Genomic DNA, 24,195 nt, shown 5'->3' on the forward strand with positions numbered 1-24,195 from the left:
GCTTCCGGTAGGTAAAGTGTTAATGTAAGAAATAACATTGTTACTGCCGATCAAATTTAAATTTTGATACGTATATATTCATATTTTTTCATATACGGTTATATGCAATCTGCATATCTTTCAATTAGTGATACATATTAAGCGTAATTAAAACGACTAGAATTATCTACGATTTTTATTCTTGTACCTTTCATTAGCAGAACGGTACAAGAATATTTTGGATTAAGCCCGAACATGTTTGTTTCCATGATTACTCAGATGTCTCGCAAACAACTTGGACACATCTTTGTGCGTTGGCGAACAGGTATTTAGACTGGTATCTAACTTGATCTGACTTCATCTTGCGACACTGTCGAAAACGGCAATAGCGATTTGTTACATGAACCAGCGTGAAAGTTCAGACGATGAAAAATAGCATGACGAGCACATTTTCTGCTAATCTAATCTACACTATTCACATTGAAAAATGTACATATATTAATAATATCAAATTGATCATACTGAAACATTATTATCGATCAAATTAAACTTTAATTGTTGAAGACTTACATTTACATAATAATCAAGTTCCATTTTAAATTTGAATTTAGAACTACCGCATTTTTGCCATTTAAAAGCAACACACACACACACACACACACAAGACTTAAAATATATTGATATTAATTATATTAAAGAATGTATAACATAAATTTCATAATACTGAAAATTGAATCGCGCGTTCCTCTCCATTTTTATAAATAATTTATAAATGCTTTCGGCGCTACACCGTTTGGATCAATTACTAATATAGCAATTTTGCAAAATTTTACTTCTTTCCTGACGTTTCGGTTCCTTTTTGAACCTCAACCGAAACGTCAGGAAAGAAGTAAAATTTTGCAAAATTGCTATATTAGTAATTGATCCAAACGGTGTAGCGCCGAAAGCATCTATAAATTTGATATTCAACATTTACGATCGATAACTGAAATTATTTTATAAATAATGAACGGAACAACTTACCTCGGGAACTTTGAGACTTGGTCACCCCTACTCAGTTTTATCATAACTGCATAAAATAATTCTAATCATCGTAATAAAATGACAATTTTTTTTATTCATTCATTTAACGTTGCTTTAGAGGCAGTGCTTATTAACAACGTGGTACAATTTAGGATTGATTGGTGCTGGTTTGTCACTTAACAGAAACGTGAGACTGTAAAAAAATATATATTATACATATGTATATCTGATCTAATGAAATACTTGTATTCATAAATATGGACGTGAAATATTGAATTGCCCGTTTCTACTGGAAGCATAAACTCTCGCTGACAATTTCTGAATCATGGTTCATCCGCGGCCCTTTACAGTTTCGCTCATCTGAATGCGAGATGAGTATTCGCGGAAAATTCATAAAGTTCGTGCTTGCCCAAGAATAAATTTAGTGACGCGCCATGGAACATTCCTACTTGTCTTTTTATATCCTCTTCATCTAAGGAAACTCATTGTCACGACAATACGACACTCGAATAACTGAGGGCACCGAGTCGATGTTAATACGACGCTTTCGCCTCGATTCTAGGCTCGCCAGGACGCCAATTGGTATTCTGAAATGAAAATACGGTAGTTTAAAGTATGATTTTATACTTTCCGATTCTTAAATTGTTAGATTTTCGTAAAAAAGAGGAGTACGTCCAAGGTAACAAAGAAATAGTAGAACCACAGGATCTAAGAAACAGCGCGGACCTGTGGGTTTTTCTTAGATTAAAACTGTACTGTATCACGTGAACAGTAGGAAAAGGTTACAGCCAACGACAGAGAATATGTTAAATAAAATATTCTTCGTATTTCTATTTAAACAGTGGACTTGCATTTACGACAAGAACGGCAGAAAGTTATTCAAGTAGCTAATATAATGATCAGTTTCATGGTTGTCGCATTCGCGCAATGATGTGTTAGCGCCGGAGCTAGTTACAGTCCAGCCGCTGTATTTCCGCCAGACACCCACTCGTCTTCAGCAGGATGAATCCATCGCGTATCTCCTGGCCTAACGCAGTTTTATCTTGCGGGAAACGGCTGGTCATTGGCCCACGTTACTCCTCTTTTAATATTGATCTAATAATCGTATACCAGGATACAAAACACATTTTTTAAATTTTCGTTATTGGTCCAGCTAAAAAAGTTGTAACAAACAATTTTTAGTATCGTTTTTCACAATTCCGACCAAATGCATTTTTTGAACTTATTTATTAGACGTAATTTACTAAACTAATTCTTCTAACCTTACAAAGAAATTGAAATCATTTGGTCCATTCGTATAAAAGTTATTCTGATTGAAAGTGTGTGGGATCGGTTATGCTCCTTACTGTGTGTATACGTACATTATTATCATTTACAAACAATAAACTGACAACAATCGAGTGAAAACTGCCAGTAAAGCCCTGGCGTACTGAGCATTTCTATGTATTACGCTATGACCATACTGACTTTTATACGTTGATATTCTCATCAGTATGCGGCCGCACAAGCAGCGGTGAAAAATTGTGGCACGTCGGCGTGTATGTGAACGACGCTTGAAGAACGCCGCCGTTTCTCGAGGATCTATGATGAACGATCCTCGCCAGAGTATCGTCTAGTGCCAAGAGCTGCAAAAAATTACCATTACATTGAATATAATCAATGTGCTTATAGCGGAGAAGCGGTTGCATAAACCGCGAAATATCGTGTACGCGCTGATTAAAGTCCTCTAATTAATTCAATAAGAAAATGGCGAATCTAGAGACGAAAAGGTGAGATCAATTTTTATCAAGGGTCTCGTGGAACCACTAAATTAAATGGAGGATAATTACAGGGAGCTCTTAACAGAAGAAGAAAATGAAAATTCAAACAGAATTTCATTGTTACGTAGTTACGCTTTTTACTTTAACTTTCGAAATTATTAAAAATATTATCGAAATTAATTTCAATGTCTTACATTGACAATGTCTCAAGACGGTAGTATACCCTCGGATTGTAACTAGAAAGAGACTAGAATCTTACTAGATTTTGGGTCGAAACCATGTCGAAATATGGGTTTGCGCGCTTCGGTTGTTTGACCTTATTTGAACAGATTTTGGGCTGGGTGAGGGCTCATTCTAAAGAGGAAGGTTCATCACAGTGCGCTCTGGTCATCGTATAAGTCAAAAAAGTCTTTTAGAGACAGAAAAATGTATTGAAATCTGCGGGTTTTTTTCTAGATTTTTTCTCTACTTTGGGCCCTCATATTATTAGATATAAACATAATCTCGTTAAAATCATGACCAGAGCGCACTGTGATGAACCTTCCTCTTTAGAATAAGCCCTCACCCAGCCCAAAATCTGCTCAAATGAGGTCAAACAACCGAAGCGCGTAAACCCATGTTTCGACATGGTTTCGACCCAAAATCTAGTAAGATTCTAGTCTCTTTCTATTTACGATCCGAGGGTATAGGGAAAGGAACAAACACAGTGCCGTACACTGAAGCTTTGCATACACTGTGACACGAGGTCATGTCGCGCGTAAGGTTGGCAACCCACAGTTTGATTATACTGAAATGAAATTCGAGTGCGTCATACTTACGTAAAAAATGTTGAACGATCTGAACAAAACGAGAAATAAACATTGATACAGGAGTATATCAAAGTGATTCAGAAGCAGACGCAGCACGCCGGAAGTCACTGATTGTTCCGAAGGATGGTGACCTCTTGTGTTCCCGTCTGCTGACGGTCTCTCGCCTTTTTACCAATCACGTTGATCCCTGTGCTGACGTAAATTGGCCAGAAATTCTCACTGGATCAGACCAGACAAGTCATCTTGAATATTTCATCGTTTTCTATGATCGTCCAACACGCAATCAAGCTGCGTCTTTTAATTTAAAATGTAAATTAGCACCGTCAATTAATACTATTGCGTGCATACTACATATAATACTACAAATTAAGACTGTTGCCTATATCATTAACCCGGCGTTAGTTAGGTGGGGTCTCACAGACCCCAGAGATTTTAGATTGATTGCAACATTGTAAAGATGTTTCATTAGTTAAGTATTTTTGAATAATAAAAATTTAATTTCGTGGATCTGCGTTTTTACTCTGATACATTGCAAGCCTCTTAAGCAATACCTAATCTTATAAATATGAAAAAGGTATTTATTTCTATAATACAATATATTATTTCGGGGGGTCTGTGAGACCCCACCTTACCACTTACGATACATTTTCCCACCTTACCAACGCCGGGTTAATAATATCAATAAAGTTATGAATTCTATGTGTGTATATACAACAGAAAATATTAATTTAAAAATATAAATATTAAATATGAATTGTAGAATATGTAAATGCTCTAATATTATACTATAAATTAATGCTATTGTGTAATTAATGATATCGAGAACATTATTAGTGCTACGTGTGTAACTATTATATATTATTGAAAATTAATTTAGCTAATATACTTCTTTAACTCTCCTTTTTATATGTTCATCTGTAATAATCCAAATAATCTTTTCGCCGTCTTAAATTCCAAGAAGGGAAAGTGATATTAGACATTTGAGGGTGTCATAAATTAGTGTCCTCCCTCGATACTCTAATTACTACCGAATTTCGACAGCTCCGGAAAGCAGGAAAGACACCGCTCGAACGTTTTCGATACGAACATCGATAATTTTGCTCGTATATGATTCGACGATTCGAAACTCTATGGTGATCGATTTGTTCGAAAATTTGCAAGATAGAGTATCGTATACCCATCACTAGTTGCAACGTCGTATAGTTCACTAGCTGACTGTTCCATTTCGATAGAGTCCGCTACCGTACCACAGCGTTTTTTACAGAGTCGGTAATTCAGAACCGTAGACAGAAAAGTGGAAATGCAATTATCGAAATTGTTAATTTATAAAAGAACGCGACGTACAGAAAGATCCTACCTAGCTAGGAAACAGATTACTACTCGTGAGAACGCCAGGCGTTCACTCTACTCGTCAAAATCAACTACATAAGAAATAGAGCAATAAAAATAAGACTGTTGTTTATTCGCTTGCGACTTGTGGAAGGATGAGAAGCTGCGTTAGAGTCCTGAAATCAAAAAATAAAACAAATAGATATTAAAATCGATTCGGACAATTCCATTATGGCACATAAAAAGAATTCAATTCAATTTAATTGATTTTCGAAATAAAAGTGCAGGCTGTACAATTGTTCATTAATATAATACTTTGAAAGGAAATGTCCGATAATAAAGATTAACTGTAAGGACATCTTGGTAGTAACATCGATGGTTTCTTTCTCTCGGAATCTATAACAGAAATAACAAATTCAATCATTTCAATTGACAAACAGTCAGAAACTAAATCGCAATAAATAATAAATAAATAATTCAATTTGAATATAAAATTAAAATTAATTTGAACGGAAATTAAACAAACTGAATTTCTATCGCACGACACGAATTCAAACACAATTGATAGTCACGACACAGAAGTAAATCCGAATAAATAGGAAATAAATAATTCAAATTAAATATTTATTAATTATTCATTGATGGTATTAAGAGTATTAAGACAGATGTTCAATATCGCAGTAAAATTGAAAATATAATTTGTACTCACGCTCACGTCCTATTCTGCTTGAAGAAAGTGCGCCAAGATGCTACGTCACGCTTTCGATTATCGAAAGCATCGAGTAGTATCGATCTTGGCTATCTATGTATATGACCTTTTGATCATACTTTTCGGATACTTTTTCCCACGGAATCTGTAACAGAAAGAACAAATTGATTAATATCAATTCACAAACAGTCAAAAACTAAATCAGAATGAATAACAAATAAACAACTCAATTTGAATAGGAAGAATAAATTGATTTGAACGGAAATTAAACAAACTCGATTTCTATCGCACGACACGAATTCAAATACAAATGAACGTCACGATACAAGAGTAAATTACCGCGAGAAGGCAACACGATTCGAGAACAAATTGAAATCGAAAAAAAATAAATAGCTCGCTTGAATACAGAATTCATTTTTCGAAAATTACGGTAAATAACTTTGGCTTCTATCCATTTTATCGAATGATGAAACACGGAAACGGTACACACCATGTAACGGTCCCTGCTATGCGTCTCGGTCACGAACTGTGCGGTTGACAAAGTCAGGACACCGACGAGATACTATTAAAGACTGCCAGCCCCGGTGCCACCGACGAGATACTATTAAAGACTGCCAGCCCCTATGTTATTCAGCGGGACCGGTAACCGGGCGCGACGGGCGCGGGGATAACGTGGAACTTACAGTGATCTGAAATACCACATCGCTAAAAGTTCTACCAACGACGAGATACTCGTCAAGTAGAAGAAGAATGATATAGTATTTACCCCTCCTGTAATTGCCTTATAATACTATCACCGACGAAATACTATCCCGTCTCTTTACCTAAATAGAACCAGACGATATATGACATTGTTCACGCCCGGAGCAAATCAGCTTGGATAATACATATATTTTGATCTGAAGGAAGGTAAAATTGCAAAATGTTGTGAAAGACAATAGGTATAGGAATAGAATTTATTGAAAAATCAACATATTTATTAAATGTGCAGCTATTAGCTCGATATTATCCTTTATTCATAAGACACTAAAAGTTCTTACAAATAGAGGATAATACCGATTGCCCAGGTCTCACCACGAGGAGGTTGCTGCACGAGAGACCCGAAAGGGAGTCAGAACGAATGCAATATTCCTTCTGGCTCCCTTTCTTACAACAACGCTACATAATCTTAATAACTAACGCACGCAAGTCGAGCAATTATTGTGGAGCAAAAAGTGTGAATCGGAGAAGAAGTCTCCGATCCACGGGGGATCAAAGGCGAATCAGGCAGAAGGCTCTGATTCTTCCAAAGTAAAAAATAAGATCGAACCAGGGCAGAAGGCTCTGGTTCGAAGGTGACGCGGCGCGTACAATGCTTGCAGTGCAGCTCCGGTCAGAGCCGATACCCGACGTGTCCTCACCAAGAGAGATGGACAGTGAGAAGTGTCCAAACGTAACACCATCTCTCTGCCAACTACCTGCCACCAGGCAACGCACTGCATTGAGGTAACGTGGGTAGGATGACGAACAGAGAATTTCTCTGCCAACTACCTGCCACCAGGCAAGGCAATGCGTTGAGATGACGTGGGTAGGATTACGAACAGAGAGAATGGCAATACGAGTGAACAGGTCTCAATGAACCACCCCTCTCAATATATCGACGCCGAATACCGGCTCCAACCGGTCTGGTACGTACAAGCAAGGTCCGACACAGCAGAAGGCTGTGTCGGAGTCAAGAAAACGAGCAAAATGAAGTTAAGACAATAATTACTGGACATATTTACAACAACGCTACATAATCTTAGTAACTAACGCACGCAAGTCGAGCAATTATTGTGGAGCAAAAGGTGTGAATCGGAGAAGAAGTCTCCGATCCACGGGGGATCAAAGGCGAATCAGGCAGAAGGCTCTGATTCTTTAAAAGAAAAAAACTAAAGCGAACCAGAGCAGAAGGCTCCGGTTCGAAGGTGACGCGGCGCGTACAATGCTTGCAGTGCAGCTCCGGTCAGAGCTGATACCCGACGTGTCCTCACCAAGAGATATGGACAGTGAGAAGTGTTCAAACGTACTACCATCTCTCTGCCAACTACCTGCCACCAGGCAACGCAATGCGTTGAGATGACGTGGGTAGGATGACGAACAGAGAATTTCTCTGCCAACTACCTGCCACCAGGCAACGCAATGCGTTGAGATGACGTGGGTAGGATTACGAACAGAGAGAATGGCAATACGAGTGAACAGGTCTCAATGAACCACCCCTCTCAATGTATCGACGCCGAATACCGGCTCCAACCGGTCTGGTACGTACAAGCAAGGTCCGACACAGCAGAAGGCTGTGTCGGAGTCAAGAAAACGAGCAAAATGAAGTTAAGACAATAATTACTGGACATATTTACAACAACGCTACATAATCTTAATAACTAACGCACGCAAGTCGAGCAATTATTGTGGAGCAAAGGGTGTGAATCGGAGAAGAAGTCTCCGATCCACGGGGGATCAAAGGCGAATCAGGCAGAAGGCTCTGATTCTTTAAAAGAAAAAAACTAAAGCGAACCAGAGCAGAAGGCTCCGTTTCGAAGGTGACGCGGCGCGTACAATGCTTGCAGTGCAGCTCCGGTCAGAGCCGATACCTGACGTGCCCTCACCAAGAGGAATGGACAGTGAGAAGTGTTCAAACGTAACACCATCTCTCTGCCAACTACCTGCCACCAGACAACGCACTGCATTGAGGTAACGTGGGTAGGATGACGAACAGAGAATTTCTCTGCCAACTACCTGCCACCAGGCAACGCAATGCGTTGAGGTTACGTGGGTAGGATTACGAACAGAGAGAATGGCAATACGAGTGAACAGGTCTCAATGAACCACCCCTCTCAATGTATCGACGCCGAATACCAGCTCCAACCGGTCTGGTACGTACAAGCAAGGTCCGACACAGCAGAAGGCTGTGTCGGAATCAAGAAAACGAGTAACGTGAATTTACGACAATAATTACTCGACTTACTCGGGTGCGGCCTATAGGCGATTCGGGTAACCCCCGGGGACGCGACTCCCCGTACTCACTCACGGCCGCATCCGTGAGTGAGCCCCTGAGGGACCTCCCTCGGCAAATAAAACTAAAACTTCGTGGTGTCCTCTTCTTGGTTTGCCCTCTTCTCGGGGTGTCCTCTTCTTGGTGTGTCCTCTTCTTGGTGTGTCCTCTTCTTGGTGTGTCCTCTTCTTGGTATGACTTCTTCTTGGTGTATTCTAGCTGAAACAGACTAATAATATAGTTAGACATAACAATACATAACCCTGCACACGAGTGCAAACCTATAATACCCGCTCACGAGAGCAAACCTAGAACCAGTTCACGAGAACCAAACTAACCCCGCACACGAGTGCGAATCTAACCAGCTCACGAGAGCCAACCTAACACCAGCTCACGAGAGCCAAACTAACCCCGCACACGGGTGCGGCCTATAGGCGATTCGGGTGCCCCGGGGACGCTACACCCCGTACTCACTCACGGCCCCATCCGTGAGTGAGCCCCTGGGCGACCTCCGATCGGAGGAATGCCAATTTCAAACAAGATGAGAAAATTTGTAGGAAGAGGGACTTGTGAAACACGACATATTTACAACGATGATATACAATCTTAATATATAGATCGTATATAACTAACTTCAAAATACACTGTAGTCTTCTTCCTCTTCGTTGATGTGTCCTCTTCATTTGGTGTGTCATCTTTGTTAGCAGCGGGCTGTTGTAATCTAGCTGAAACAGACTAATCGTATTTAGAAACAATGCAGTTGAATACGGAATTAAATCACGCACACGAATGCAAATGTAACCAGCTCACGAGAGCAAATATAAACCCGCACATCAGCGCAAACCTAACCATGCACATGAGTGCGAATACAACTTGTTCACAAGGACAATTATAATTTATAATCCTGTAGAGGAGTGCGAACACAACCAGGTCACAAGACCAATTATAATTCTGCACATGAGTGCGAATACAACCAGCGAACCAATTCACAAGAACAATTGTAATCCTGCACATGAGTGCGAATACAACCACAGAACCAGCTCATGAGAGCAATTATAACCATGCACATGAGTGCGAATACAATCAGAGAACCAACTCATGAGAGCAATTGTAACATCGCACAAAAGTGCGAATATAACCAGTTCACAAGAGCAATTATAATCGTGCGCATGAGTGCGAATACAATCAGAGAACCAGCTCATGAGAGCAATTGTAACCCCGCACAGAAGTGCAAATGCAACCAGCGAAACAACTTGTGAGAATAACTATAACCCCGCACACGAGTGCGAAAACAACCAACGAAGCAGCTCACAAGAGCAATTATAATGCTGCATACGAGTGGGGCGCTCAAAATGTAATTTTTATAAAGAATAAAATTGATAAATTTGAAGAAGACTCAATACCGAAAGTCTCGAGGAAAATTTCAAAATTAGTATGAAAGACAAGTTCGTTGAAATTGGGCCAAGGATAAACAAAGGAAGCTTTGAAAAATATTAATAATCAAACTTACCGTTGTTCCTTGAATTGACAGTTGAAGGTAGGCCAGGGTAACTGTAGATGACCTCTAGTCCACCTTTGGTCCACCTCTGGTCCACCTCTGGTCCACCTCTGGTCCACCTCTGGTCCCTCCGGTTCTCCTGGCGCTCCTGGTCCCGCAGCACGTCCGCTCACGCCGGTCCCCCCGCCCCGACTGACTGACTGACGGAGAGCTCTCGCCGAGCTCGAGCGACGCCCCCCACTCCGCCGAATATCGATCGATGTCGATCGCCGTGGTGTTCACCTCTGGTCCACCTCTGGTCCCTCCGGGTCTCCTGGCGCTCCTGGTCCCGCAGCACGTCCGCTCACGCCGGTCCCCCCGCCCCGACTGACTGATTGACTGACGGAGAGCTCTCGCCGAGCTCGAGCGGCGCCCCCCACTCCGCCGAATATCGATCGATGTCGATCGCCGTGGTGTTCACCTCTGGTCCACCTCTGGTCCCTCCGGGTCTCCTGGCGCTCCTGGTCCCGCAGCACGTCCGCTCACGCCGGTCCCCCCGCCCCGACTGACTGACTGACGGAGAGCTCTCGCCGAGCTCGAGCGACGCCCCCCACTCCGCCGAATATCGATCGATGTCGATCGCCGTGGTGTTCACCTCTGGTCCACCTCTGGTCCCTCCGGGTCTCCTGGCGCTCCTGGTCCCGCAGCACGTCCGCTCACGCCGGTCCCCCCGCCCCGACTGACTGATTGACTGACGGAGAGCTCTCGCCGAGCTCGAGCGGCGCCCCCCACTCCGCCGAATATCGATCGATGTCGATCGCCGTGGTGTTCACCTCTGGTCCACCTCTGGTCCACCTCTGGGTCCTCCGGTCCTCCTGGCGCTCCTGGTCCCGCAGCACGTCCGCTCACGCCGGTCCCCCCGCCCCGACTGACTGACTGACGGAGAGCTCTCGCCGAGCTCGAGCGACGCCCCCCACTCCGCCGAATATCGATCGATGTCGATCGCCGTGGTGTTCACCTCTGGTCCACCTCTGGTCCACCTCTGGTCCACCTCTGGTCCACCTCTGGTCCCTCCGGGTCTCCTGGCGCTCCTGGTCCCGCAGCACGTCCGCTCACGCCGGTCCCCCCGCCCCGACTGACTGATTGACTGACGGAGAGCTCTCGCCGAGCTCGAGCGGCGCCCCCCACTCCGCCGAATATCGATCGATGTCGATCGCCGTGGTGTTCACCTCTGGTCCACCTCTGGTCCCTCCGGGTCTCCTGGCGCTCCTGGTCCCGCAGCACGTCCGCTCACGCCGGTCCCCCCGCCCCGACTGACTGACTGACGGAGAGCTCTCGCACAGCCGCCGAGCTCCAGCGGCGCCCCCCATTCCGCCGAGCTCGAGCGGCGCCCCCCACTCTGCCGAATATCGATCGATGTCGATCGCCCCGTGACAATTATTGATAAATTTATTATTTCCAGCTGGTTAATGTTTATAACAATTCTATTTTACAGCGATGTCCACAAGCAATCCCTTGGCTATCTGACCACCTAATTTTTTAGTAAAAGTGGCTAATAGTTTTCGTGATACGGAATAACTTTTAAACCATGAACATTCGCACGCATTAAATTATTCAAAATAATACTACGAGACATTTATTAATTCTAGCTAATTAATGTTTATAATAATTCCTTTTGCCAACGATGTGGACAGGCACTCCCTTGACCACCTTGCCATTTAATTTTTTACAGTAAAGTCTTTTCAGCATATTTCTATTCTCACAGATCGATTTTTGGAACATTTATGTATAAAAAAGTGAAAGGTAATAATTCTCGTTTATGAAATGTTTCGAAATTACAAATTGAGGTGTCTCATATAAAATTTGAAATAGGAATTGTTGATTTTCCTAAAATTATGCTTCAATAATATATTTCTAGGAATTTTTTGTCCTTGAGTTTTGCTCGTCCAAATAATAAATAATCTTTTATTTGCAAATAAGAAATAATAAATACATCATTTTTCGAATTATTTAAATAATTTTTATTTAAATAAAAAGTTTAGTTATTATTTGCAATTAAAATCACACGTTTATTTATTATTTAATTAGTCATTATTTAAAATAAAATTTGCCCAACACTGGTTGTCGACTAAACGTGTGTATTTTGCAAATATCAATATTATCGGGTATTGATAAAACAGAAACACAATTTCTGTTAGATCCAATTAAATCATAGATTCAAATAAGCAAAACTGTAAATTGTCAAATAATTACCAGAAAACTACTTATTTATAAAAGTTATTACAGAATAAAACTGATGAAACGAGCAGGTTGATAATTACAAATTTCATGTATTTAACAATGCACGTGTTGTTAAATTTCTGTTTTAATTATACATTTCTTCGAAACTATAAATATTTAGCAGAAACCAATTAAACAAGAAATCGACATCTGACGTGTACCATGTTCAAAACAGTCGAAATAATAATAACACTTTAATAGTAAGTGATAGATAGCGTATTAAGCAAAAACATGAACTAAAGAAACATTTTTTCCATTTTCATGATAATAAACTTGTACGTTAATTATAGATTGTAAATTAAAATAATCTGTGCAATTTGTTTAGCAAATTGTACAGTTTTGGCATTATTCTTAGGTAATGTTTTCATAAACAAGGTACTTCCGGTGAGACACTCTCAATGGATTTCAAACACGTTGAACTGTAATCATACACATCACAGAAACCTTAATAAGTAATATAATCAAAGAAGACCTGTTTCCATGAATATGGCACGCTGATTGCACAAGTACTTCCGTTGCAGACTGTTATCAACCGTCAAACCGTACACTTTTATTCGATGCTTGCTAATCTGACCACGCTGAATTCTCTTGGCAATTCCACATCGATTTTTCACCCTTTTCCCCACTTAACGAACGACTCGTATAAAGCAAAACATTCTAACAAAGGTGTTGCCGTTCGAACAATTGTTCTGTCTAATGATTTTTAGAGTTAATTAAATTACTGTCACACATTTCATAATAATTATAATTATTCTCTATACGGTGATATTTAGAAACAAACATTTTTTTCTTCGGTTATGATACTGACATGAGAAATAGACACACGTTCGTTTTAGAAACTTCCTGCCAAAATGTTTTTCTCTCTTTACAAATAACAAAATAATTAAGGGGAACAAAGAACAGCCTGTACACATATTTATATTTACACTAGTTTTGATCGAACCCACACACACAAGTCATCAACTGAGAAATCATTTGTTATTACTCTGCTTGAGTAATTAATTTTAATTTTCGAACGATTGCGTTTCTTAAAACAATTAAAGTATTTGATCTAAGATCAGGACAGATTAAAAATTCAGTCTTCTGATTGCACATTTGGTAAAAGAACTGATAACGTTTCTTTCGGTCCAACGTGGATTGAACGGTGCACCAATCAGTGCGATGGGGTTCTGTTTTCTGTTTGAGTGGTGCATAGTACTTTGGCAATCCTAAATTAATTCAACTAATTGATTTACAGCGGCCCGTCGTACGTCTGTATTATAAACCCAACCATTCAGGAAGCCCTAACAACATAAGTCAAATGCATTATGATTAATTGAACCATCAAGTGAAATGAATTGCTTAATCCGCTGTACACTCTTCGATCAAAACAGATTGAAACTGAGGCAAGAATTGCTTCGGGAAATTACGAGAAATATTTACAATATTAAACTAATCGATAAAATAAAGTTAACCCTTTGCACTCGAAGCAATTTGAATACCAAAATCGAGATATTGGTTTCAACTCGGATAATTTTTGTTCTATGTAATCTTTTTTACATTGTGCACATCAAATTAAAACTGTTTTCTTATATATAAAACTTGAGCATTTTGCAATTTATAAAATACAGACAAACTTAATGATGTTAAAACTGTTTTGAATAATGAAATGGCAATTTTTAGTGGCGCCTCAGACTCGCCATTCGAGTGCAAAGGGTTAATTTCTTGTCACCCTGTAAATACCAGCGATCTAGTGATAACGAATGCTGTGAATGAACGCAATGTAGACCGTCATTCGAGATTAGCGATCTACTTCAAAGTTACATATTTTGATAGACTACTATCTATCGTTATCTCAAAGGAAGTAAAACAAACATAAAAGTTCGATGCACCGTGTATAGTATAATAACAGTTGATGTTTATTATCTTAACACATTAACGACCGGTGATTATTGCATTATTTTGAAAAATCTATGGTACAAGGCTAAACACTTTTTAATGGAACCTTTAATGGCAACAGCAATTTTCAATGTGAACTAACAAGTCACTCTCAATAACGTCATCTGATAGTTTCATTTAAGATTGCAATGTAAAAGAAAATGTCTATGCTTCCTTCTGGTACAGTACAATTATTGAAAATCCTATTAATAGGCTTCCGGTAGGTAAAGTGTTAATTATTTTACGGTTCCCCTGTACAGCAGACTCTTTTACATGCAGCATAGTCTGGTAATAATCTTCTAAGAAAGTGGACTTTTGCTTTGTCGCTTTATCTGCGTGTTTCATTGTAACGACAACCGCACTTTGTGAGTCAACGAATAAAAATAAACCTCTTCGTTATCTTGCAAGTTTTCGTTTTCACATTAATGACAAATGTCAGCGCTCCGAATTTCTATACTACGTCGAAGTAAGATTGAAATGTGACAATATCACTATCTCAATAAATACACGTACGGTTTTCACGATTTTCTATCAATAGAACCTTGGTATAAGATAAAGAAAGGGTACAGGCCGATAAGAAGGTCAAAAATCCTAAACCAAATTGAATTTGCGATAAACCATTCGATAGCTTATCCAAAGAAAATACTTTCGGCCAATTTTCAACCCCATATATCGACATGAGGGGTGGGTGACAAAGAAAATCAGGTTTTTCCGTAATTTCTCTTATTCGCTTAAAATAAAAATTCTGGAAAAAATCAGGCATATTTTAGCTATTAGAATACACATCCGTGAATTTTTTCAGAATTTTTAGTTTCGAGACCGAATTTTAAAAAATATATGAAAGAAAATTTTGAGATGTCGATTTCTCGTGGAAGTTATGAAATACTAAGTTTATATTTTTACAGTTTTAGCATTTCTCGTCATGTTAGCATATTCTTATATTCGTTAGATTGTTAGCATATCATTTTGTCAAATTTTTCAAAGTGTAATTTTCAAATTAATTTTGGCAAACAGTTTCGTTAACCTTCTATATGTCTTTTGAAAATATTAGAACTCTATCTTCAAACGGTTCTAATAATTAGTTTTACACTGACCTTTGCTGTTATCTATTATTTATGTCGTCAATGAGAAGTCGGGCGCATGTTTAAGATAGCGTGACTCTACCACAAAGTTGTTTTCAATTTATTTTCGCAGTTGTTATTATTTCATTAAAGCTATTAACACTTCCAAATCATTGTTATAAATGTACAAAACTCTTGAGAATTTTAACGGTGCTATAGTTATGCTCCGCAGTGTATAATTCTGAGGTTGATGCTTCGAAACCGCAATTGTTCACGCAAGAAAGTAAAAGAATATAGAAATTAGTTTATGTTATCGGCGCACAGGCTTTTATTCATTCTGCATTTTAAAAGAAATAATTTTCTGTTATTTATCTTAGCAATTGAATTTTTTGTGTTAGACCAGTCCTTGAGAATCCGCATGGTATCAATTCCAAACATTCTTGACATTGTAAATATGTTTCTTCTATCGATCGTATTTGCTGATAATACATTTTTTAATGTTTTCATAAAGCAACTTTGCTAATTGTCAAACAAAATCAATCTTTCTCAACAACAACATATTTAATTCCAAAATTACAACAACATATTTAATTTACAGACGCGATTCAAATAAATCTTGAAAAAGATCCAAACTGGGATCGAAACGTTGATTTTGTTTGACAATTAGCAAAGTAAAAATTTATTCTTGACATTGACGCAAAGAAACTTTCATTATTTGTGGAATTTTCGCCATCCATGATAAATATTCCGTTTTGTCGATCTCGTAACAAACTAATAGAAATTAGTTTATGTTATCGGCGCACAGGTTCGATCCAGGATCTAATTTCTATTAATTCGTTACGATCGACAAAACGGAACATTTAAAAGAATATACTTTGAATAAATAAATTAGAAGTTCCCCCCGTGTAATAGACAACGCTAATATCGTGTTATCGATGCAGATGTGGAAATGCATATTACTATTAGCGCAGAGTTGAATTTCTTATCGTGTATCAGCCGAATCACGAAGCGATAGGAGAAATGCAGAGGAGCATGCTTGTAGCGCGCAGATAGAGTGTTCAAAGCGCATGAACGTAAAGAATTCAAATAACGTCATCCTGATAACGCAGTCTTGTATGTACACCAGATAGAGGGACGCCGAACGTCGAGCAAGAAGTCCGGAAACATACTTTAGCAGGTAGGAATACCTACAAATGTCAACGAACTAATCTCTATTTGCACGGAATACTAATTTAAGGTGCACAGCCGAGTTCAACCGACAGCGGTTACGCCGTTTAATTCTGTTTAAATCACGGTGCAAATTGTTGTTGCGTGAATCGCGAATAATTAGGGTGAATTGAAGCGACTGGAAAATGTGACAAACGTGATCCGCTGACTTCGTGTCTGGTGCATGCGGCTGACCTGTGAAGTCCTAACTGACTCTCTTGACGAGTATCAAATAACTTTCTACAATCAGTAAAATTGTGTAAAATAAGTAAAATAAAATTTCAAAAAAATCATAGGGAGTGGAAATGTTCTATCGAGGAAAGAATATTTCATTTTCGAGTAAAAATAGCTTATATTAAGCTTATATTAAAATATTCATATTTTATATTCATATTTAGCTTATATTAAAATGCACTAAAAAGGAGACAATAATTTTTTTCGCTGGTTTTCCATAAAATACCGAATCCAGTTAAATGATTAATAATATTTTTCCCCGAAATTTTCAGCAAATAGTTCAAAATTTCTTCTGTTATAAAATTAGTGTCGGAATAGATAGAAAAATTTAATATAAATTTAAATGAAATCACGACATTAGTCACTATAAAAATAATAGCGTGGAGCGTTAAACTATATTGAAGTAATCTTCGTGGGCGCTCCACGCTTTTATTTATAGTCACTAATGTCATGATTTTATTTAAATTTTCCTATCTATTCTGACACTAATTTTATAACAGAAGAAGTTTTGAACGAATTGCTTAAAATTCTGGGGGAAAATATCACTAAAAAAATTATTTTCTCCTTTTTAGTGCATTTTAATATAAGCGTGGTTTTTAAAAAGTTGTTTTTATATATTTTTAACCAAATGAACTGCTGGATCGGCCGCTCGGACCACTATGCCATTGGGACCTTTCGTCCAAATCGGAGAGAAAATCAAAGAACTTTCGATAGAAATGAGGTAGAGCGATGAAATTTTTCTTAAATTAAAGCTGAAACTTTGCAGAATATGGGAAAATAGGGAGATTATGGTACGAACGTTTTTTACCCTTGAGAAAATTCGTTAAACATGTAGAATTTCAAGAAATCGATTTTGCAATGTCCTGAGGTCGTAGACGAATTTTGAGACCAGATTTGAAATCAGCGTGAAAAAATCTACGGGAAATGAAGTACAGTATGTTCAAAAAAAAATTTTTCCGCGCGTGGTATTGGAAAAACCACAATTTTCTCGAAATTGTGCAAGTTTAACGAATTTTCTCAACGTTAAAAAACGTTCTTACCATAATGTCCCTATTTTTCCCATATTCTGCAATGTTTCGGCTTTAATTTTTGAAAAATTTCATCGCTCTACCGAATTTCTTTTCATTTCTATCCAAAGTTCTTTGATTTTGTCTCCGATTTGGACGAAAGGTCCCATTGTGCGGCGCGACGCGCAACACTCGTTCCGAAAAGACGAAAATGAGTCGGGTTATCGTTCGGACTGGTTGTTTATGCTGGCGAGTCGCGGACACCCGGTATATAAGAGCAGCCTAGCCGGCTGACGAGCTCGCAGTGCAGTCCGATGGGATAGGTAGGTATAACCGATTCTCTGGTCTAGTGGCGTGTAAGATCTCAACAGGGGAGAACGTGCCAAGTTTTAACAACCGCGGTGTGTGACGATGCCGCGTTAACCAGCGTTAACCGCGGACCGCAAACACAAAAACCGCCGCGAATCCGTTTTCTTGTTCACGCTGGCTGAACGGATAGCGTGGATCATCCCGTAATAAATCAATCGATCTGTCCGTGATGCGAGGAACTCGTTCGGCAATCCTCCGGGCCTGACACTTTGCACAGGTGAGTCTTAAAACCACCTGCGAACCGACCACGATTTCACCTCGCGGATCGATTAAGCCGGATCGATCGGAGTCTCTCAAACGAAGAAGAGTTTCATTGACCTCGCGTACCAGAGGTTTAATCAGTTTTCTGACCTTAGACGCGCGGCAAAACAGGATTTTGATGGGACATGATTTTGCATATCCTCTGCATATTGGCGCACGGTGATTTTTGCCGATGACAGGAAAGAATATTTTCTCGGATACTGTTGTGAACAATATTTGTTGAAGAATTATTGAGCAACGATACAGCTGAAAATGTGTAGATTGATTGGCAGTTACGATGCAATTTGTTTAATAGTTTAGTGTATACATAGTGTGAAGTGAATTTGATACTGGTGGTCGAAAGTTGTTGTTGAAAGGAACTGATATTTTGTTAAATCGCGTGACATGGCCAGAAATTTAATGCACACTTTGCCCGTATCCCTAGACAGATGAAAAACCGTGAAAAGCTGATAGATAGACCGCGGATCTTTATACAAAATCAACATGGTTTTCGCATTAATCGCGAAACATAGGAGCCGAAGAGCTACTTATTTCTTTGGTGTCTTTAGTGGTTTTATTAAGTTGTCAGAAATATAAATTCATCTAATCTTCCTACTATTTTTGCCATAAACGCATGAAATCCGCAGTCTACTGATAAATACCACAATTATAGAATATTATTATAGAATAGTATAATAAATATTCTAAGACAGCGGTTTCCAACCTGAGAGAGGAGGCGCCAGTATTTTTTTGTAATAAAGTTATTATTATTTAAAACGTGTCTATATTATTATATCTATTAAAAGATAGGGATACGCGGAAAAAAATTATTTTTGGGAGGCGTAGCAGCATAAAGGTTGGAAACGGCTGTTCTAAGATCATTTTAGTTCAGGATAAATGCTTCAATTTGAATTTTTAAGTTGCCGGAAACTCTATGGTGGTATCTAATTCAAAAATTTTAATTCTGTATGTAGGAAACAGTTCTAATACTTGTGTTTGGATTTGTTTCACAGAAAAGTGATTTTCTCAAAGTGGTAGTACAAAATTGAAACGTTACTTATTTATTGGAAACATTATTTTTTGACTCGTCTAAAGAAGTCCATTTGTCAACTTGTTTTACTGCAGCAATTTAAACGTAATGTGAGAAGTAATTATGAATTATGTAAAAAATAATTTTGCAAAACAGTTTACTACATGTATGTGTATAAACATGCCCATTATTACAAATAGTAGAATTAAAAAATTAAACTAGTCATTAACACTAGGGGTTTACTAATATTCTAATATTCTTAATTTGCGATTATTAAGATTGCAAAGATGCTACCCCGAGGAATTTTTACCAAATTTATTTCTTTGGCTGTATATTATTGGAAAAATGACCAAAAATTTAGATTTTTCTTATTTAGACATTCTTATTATGTTTATAAGATAATGTGACATAGTTAGATAAATGTGAAACTCACTGTAACATATATAGACAGCGGATCTTGATGCAAAATAAAAATTGTCTACCTGAATTCGCGTAATCTAATATTAATCTAATAATAATAAGGCACGAATGTGCTTCGAGTTACTCCGTAATATAAAAGTGATGTATGTATTTTAACTGCATTCATTCAATTAAATGCGATGGTGGAACAACTAGATATACATATATGTATAACCCGACGTGTGAAACAAATTATAGCAGATGTGCTAGTCTTCTGCATCTAATCAACGTATTAGTAATGGATCTTTAATAATTGAATCAAATTAATTTAAACTTTCCTCGACCAATACAATTATTTATTCATAAGGTTCCAACTCGTAAAAAATCGTTCATAATTGTATGTTTATGTTAATTGGGCAACGTAAACATACTAGATAATTTAATCCGTTAACAGCGAATTAAACAAAATTGAACAAACTTTAACAAAGCCAAGACGGACATTTGCGTTAAGGAAAAAGTTACTTCGAATGACCTCAGGAACCACCGCTTTCAAGTTTCTCCGACATTTTTGGGACACCCTTGAAAGTATAAATCTGATTTTTAAGCTCTTATCTCTAGTTTTTAAATAAATATAATCTATACTTCAACATTAATCAATATTTCGGTCGAAATGTGATACAGTAAACGAACGCGTATGACAAAAATGAGTAAGCATAATTTAAGACAGTAAAAAACACATTAGAGGAATTAAAAAATATATGATTTTCAACCTGTTAAACATATTAAGGAACAAATTAAATTTCTATCTCATTCCAGTGTGTTGCAATTCAAATAGAAAATGTTTATTTTGCATAAAGCTCCGCTGTCTATTTATAAATGATGAAAATGATGACTACGTATAATGTTGCTTACTTCGAACAATAAGATTTAGTTATTTTTGTTTGGAAGCAAATTTCCACCTTTGATAAAGGTTCAAAACGGAACCGAAACGTCAGGAAAGAAGTAAAATTTTGCAAAATTGCTATATTAGTAATTGATCGAAACGGTAGCGCCGAAAGCATTTAGACATTTGATAATAAGTTTTATTTCGGTAAAAGTTAGTTTGCTCAAGGTTTCAGTTAAAAATCTAATAACTAAATATTTACTGAAATGGTTGATCGATTTCTACGTATCGATTCTAGTATCCAAAACCGGTTTTCAAAAACAGTACAAGCCGAAAGCGAACGTCGGAATACTTTTGCAGAGCAGCGTAATCGAAACGACCGCATCGGGTTGCTCGGTTATTTGCAAAGGATGCAGTGGTTTTCCGTGAATCCATCGATACCGCTCGCGAGGGCATCGTTCCCGCCGCTATAGACAGCAGCAATTGTTAAATTCTCGTGGTGTCTATTCGAAGAATTAGGGCCAGCGGCGACGCTGCACATGTGCGACACGAGGAAACGATTTGATGCTTTGGGAAGGGAAGTCTGCTCTCGTAGGAGGGTACCGTGCCAGGAAGCCAATATTGCTGCAGCCGACACCCTACAGTAGGATACACGTGAAATACACCTCTGTTTTGATCGGGTAACAAGCCCCCAAATATTATCGATCGCACTCTCGACTATCCTAAAATCCACCCACTTCCTTCGTATTAGGTTATTGCACGCTTAGACCGTATACTGATTGACCCGGAGGAATAAATCGGCAAATATCGCATAAAGTCCCACAGAATTTTATAATCGATATACATATTATACTTTCGAACAGAGTGCTCTATCAACCGATTCTTATAATCGTTAACGTATGCAGCAGATTGATAAGTAACAGATTAATAAGCAGATTAATAAGTAAGATTGATAACAACCGATAAGTTAATTCGATTATTTTTATCAGTTTTTTATCGCAAAAGATAAGAGGCATGATTTAATAACATGTAATAGTTTATTTGATTGAATAATCAAATGTATCTTATATAAATGTCATATAAATGTTTTAAACAATTTCATATTAATTTAATGTTAAATTTAATTTTAACAATTACTTGTTTTTCATAGATAATTGTACTCTCAATTTCTGAATATACACGATACTTTAACAGCTACCCTATTTGACAAAACACCTCGAAGCAAAATAAAAAATACACATCCAATGTTGATAGGATGAATTCAATCAAGATAATTCAACAATTAACACACTATATTTAATAAGAACAAGAATTTAAAAAATGAAAAGAGTTTTTCATTTATTATATTCGTTATATTTACAATACCTCTTGAGAAAGGTGTAGAATAAAAATTATCTTCCACATGTTTACCTGATAACCATATCAATTGATAGCCTACAAATTAACGTTACGCGGCAATCAATATCAGTTGTACCTGATTTACAAAACGAAGCGCATCTCCTGGAAAGTTAGTATTCGGAAACAATTTCAAATCAAAAACATTATTAACACATTCAACAATAAAGAAAAGTTTAGAATAAAATCTTAATAAGTGTTTAAAGACAAGAAACTCTGCAAACAAAATCAACTTTAAGCCTCTTAAAAATTTCTAGAACAACACAACTTGACGTACTTAAAAATTAATCTTATTATTATTGTTCATAAAAAAAGCCATTGTCTTTCTCTGTATTCAAGCTTAGAACTTAACACCTTACAATTGACATCATCCATGTGACATCATCAAGACATCGATCAATATTAATTATTCCTGAATCGAAACCATCATTAATAGACTGCAGATTCTTACGCAAAATTTGACGCATTAATTGCAAAATGCGGGAACTGCATAGACGTCAATTTCTTTTCTTAACCATTTTAGTGAGATGGAAGTAATACAACAATATTTTTACATTCCTTGAATTTATAATTATAATTTGAATTATTAATGTTGAACTTGATACTTCGAAATTCGAAAATGGCGGGGATATACTTTACAAAATGGTTTCGTAATCGATTCAATGAATTCGATTCCTACATATGTATATACTATTTCTGGAGGAACTGACTATTTTTCGGTGGGATGATTTCTCGGACTTCAGGAAAATTCGAGAGGAATGTGGCATTTAGTTTTCCTCTTCATTGGCGCCGCGATAGCCGGAGAGTCGGGTCCCGATATTGGATATCCAGAAGCACCTATAGAATATTCACCTTTGCCACAAGAGGAAGATGTGCCCGTCCCTCTGCCTGGTATGCTTTATCCACGCGAGAGTGAATCGCGAGAGGTATAATTTCTTTTCCTTATTATTACGATCACTTACCATTTATAATAACTGAATAATGAATCAATGATAATAATGAACGTCTGTGACGTCACGATAGAATACTTTGTTTGCTATATTCTTCATTCATTCACGAATTGAATTCAACTTCACTTCCCTCAGGTGAAATCTCTGGACGGTCTTTGGGATTTCACGGTCTCCCCATCGGACGATTCGCTCAAAGGCTACAAAGAGGCATGGTACGCGAGCGATTTGTCCAAGGTAAGGTTAAACAAGTTATTAGCTACTACTTATTAAGAATTTACTTGCTTTTGCGTTTATTGAAATAACAAATAAGTTGTTTAACGCTTATGATAGATCAGTGCTGGGCACGGTTGGGACCCCTCAAATGCTTGCTTCCCCTACCAATCTTCCCAACGTGCATCGCGCACCTTCTTCGCGTTCGCTGGTGTCACGTGTCTTCCCCCTCTATGTACCTTTGTACTTTGTCCATGCTAACAACTGGAAGGAGACAGTAGGCGCTATAGTGGGGATGCTTTTTCCTCAATTGAGGATAGAAATTGAGGATCAATTGAGAATACAAAATTCGCATTACAGGACAATATAGCTTGTTAAACCGTGCAAAACATTTCGCTAGAATTATTTTCTCCCTTCGATGACAACCGAGATATAATTCGGCCCAGTTACTAGATACGTTCTGTATAATTTGCCAAATATTATCCAGCACCGGTTATAAATTGTAGTGCTCTTATCAAAGTGCATATTTTTAAAATCTTCTTGTGAATGCTTTATAAGACACACATCGCTCCTTTAGGCAGGAAAAGTGATGCAAATGCCAGTACCATCATCCTACAATGACATCACCACCTCCAGGGGACTTAGAGATCACATAGGTGCAGTCTGGTATCAACGATCATTCTTCGTGCCTTCTTCCTGGCGAGAACAGAGGGTTTTCGTTCGGTTTGGCTCAGTGAATTATCTTGCGCAAGTGGTAAGTATTTTCTATTGTATTGCATTAGATCAGACCTGTCCAACTCGCGGCCCGCGAGCCGTATTTGGCCCGTTCTCCTACTATTTCGTTCCACTAAGGTGGGAGGTGACGTTCCCCCTCTATTTGACACGGTCGGCGGTCGTGCCGCAAGAAGTGCATGGTAT

The 24,195-nt window shown here is 38.2% G+C and overlaps 1 protein-coding gene and 2 long non-coding RNA genes across 8 annotated transcripts in view; 1 reads left to right on the plus strand and 2 right to left on the minus strand.

The window, feature by feature from the left end:
• Positions 1–24,195, plus strand: part of LOC143209918 (beta-glucuronidase) — a 30,912-nt gene that overhangs the window by 919 nt on the left and 5,798 nt on the right. For 2 of the 5 annotated variants that reach the window (XM_076426237.1, XM_076426241.1), the window contains exons 1-4: positions 18,091–18,387; positions 22,861–23,043; positions 23,203–23,301; positions 23,855–24,031. In XM_076426237.1, coding sequence (XP_076282352.1) covers positions 22,876–23,043; positions 23,203–23,301; positions 23,855–24,031 — 444 coding nt within the window. In that variant the 5' untranslated portion in view covers positions 18,091–18,387; positions 22,861–22,875. Of the gene's footprint in view, positions 1–16,375; positions 16,532–18,090; positions 18,388–19,902; positions 21,403–22,860; positions 23,044–23,202; positions 23,302–23,854; positions 24,032–24,195 lie in introns of those variants that run through there. The other 3 variants (XM_076426238.1, XM_076426240.1, XM_076426239.1) reach the window with 3 other exon arrangements.
• On the minus strand, positions 3–6,701 carry LOC143209929 (uncharacterized). 2 transcript variants are annotated; one of them, XR_013009161.1, is made up of 7 exons: positions 6,376–6,701; positions 6,100–6,298; positions 5,610–5,754; positions 5,216–5,296; positions 3,581–5,076; positions 1,003–2,627; positions 3–349 (listed from the first exon to the last, which is right to left on the minus strand). It is a non-coding gene; the product is annotated as an uncharacterized LOC143209929 (long non-coding RNA). The 2 variants fall into 2 exon arrangements; XR_013009160.1 differs by having other exon boundaries at positions 3,581–5,296.
• LOC143209930 (uncharacterized) lies at positions 6,752–11,834 on the minus strand. Its single transcript, XR_013009162.1, has 3 exons — positions 11,148–11,834; positions 10,226–11,114; positions 6,752–10,192 (listed from the first exon to the last, which is right to left on the minus strand). It is a non-coding gene; the product is annotated as an uncharacterized LOC143209930 (long non-coding RNA).

This window comes from Lasioglossum baleicum, chromosome 6, assembly GCF_051020765.1.
Source record: "Lasioglossum baleicum chromosome 6, iyLasBale1, whole genome shotgun sequence".
Classification (NCBI taxonomy): Eukaryota; Metazoa; Arthropoda; class Insecta; order Hymenoptera; family Halictidae; genus Lasioglossum; species Lasioglossum baleicum.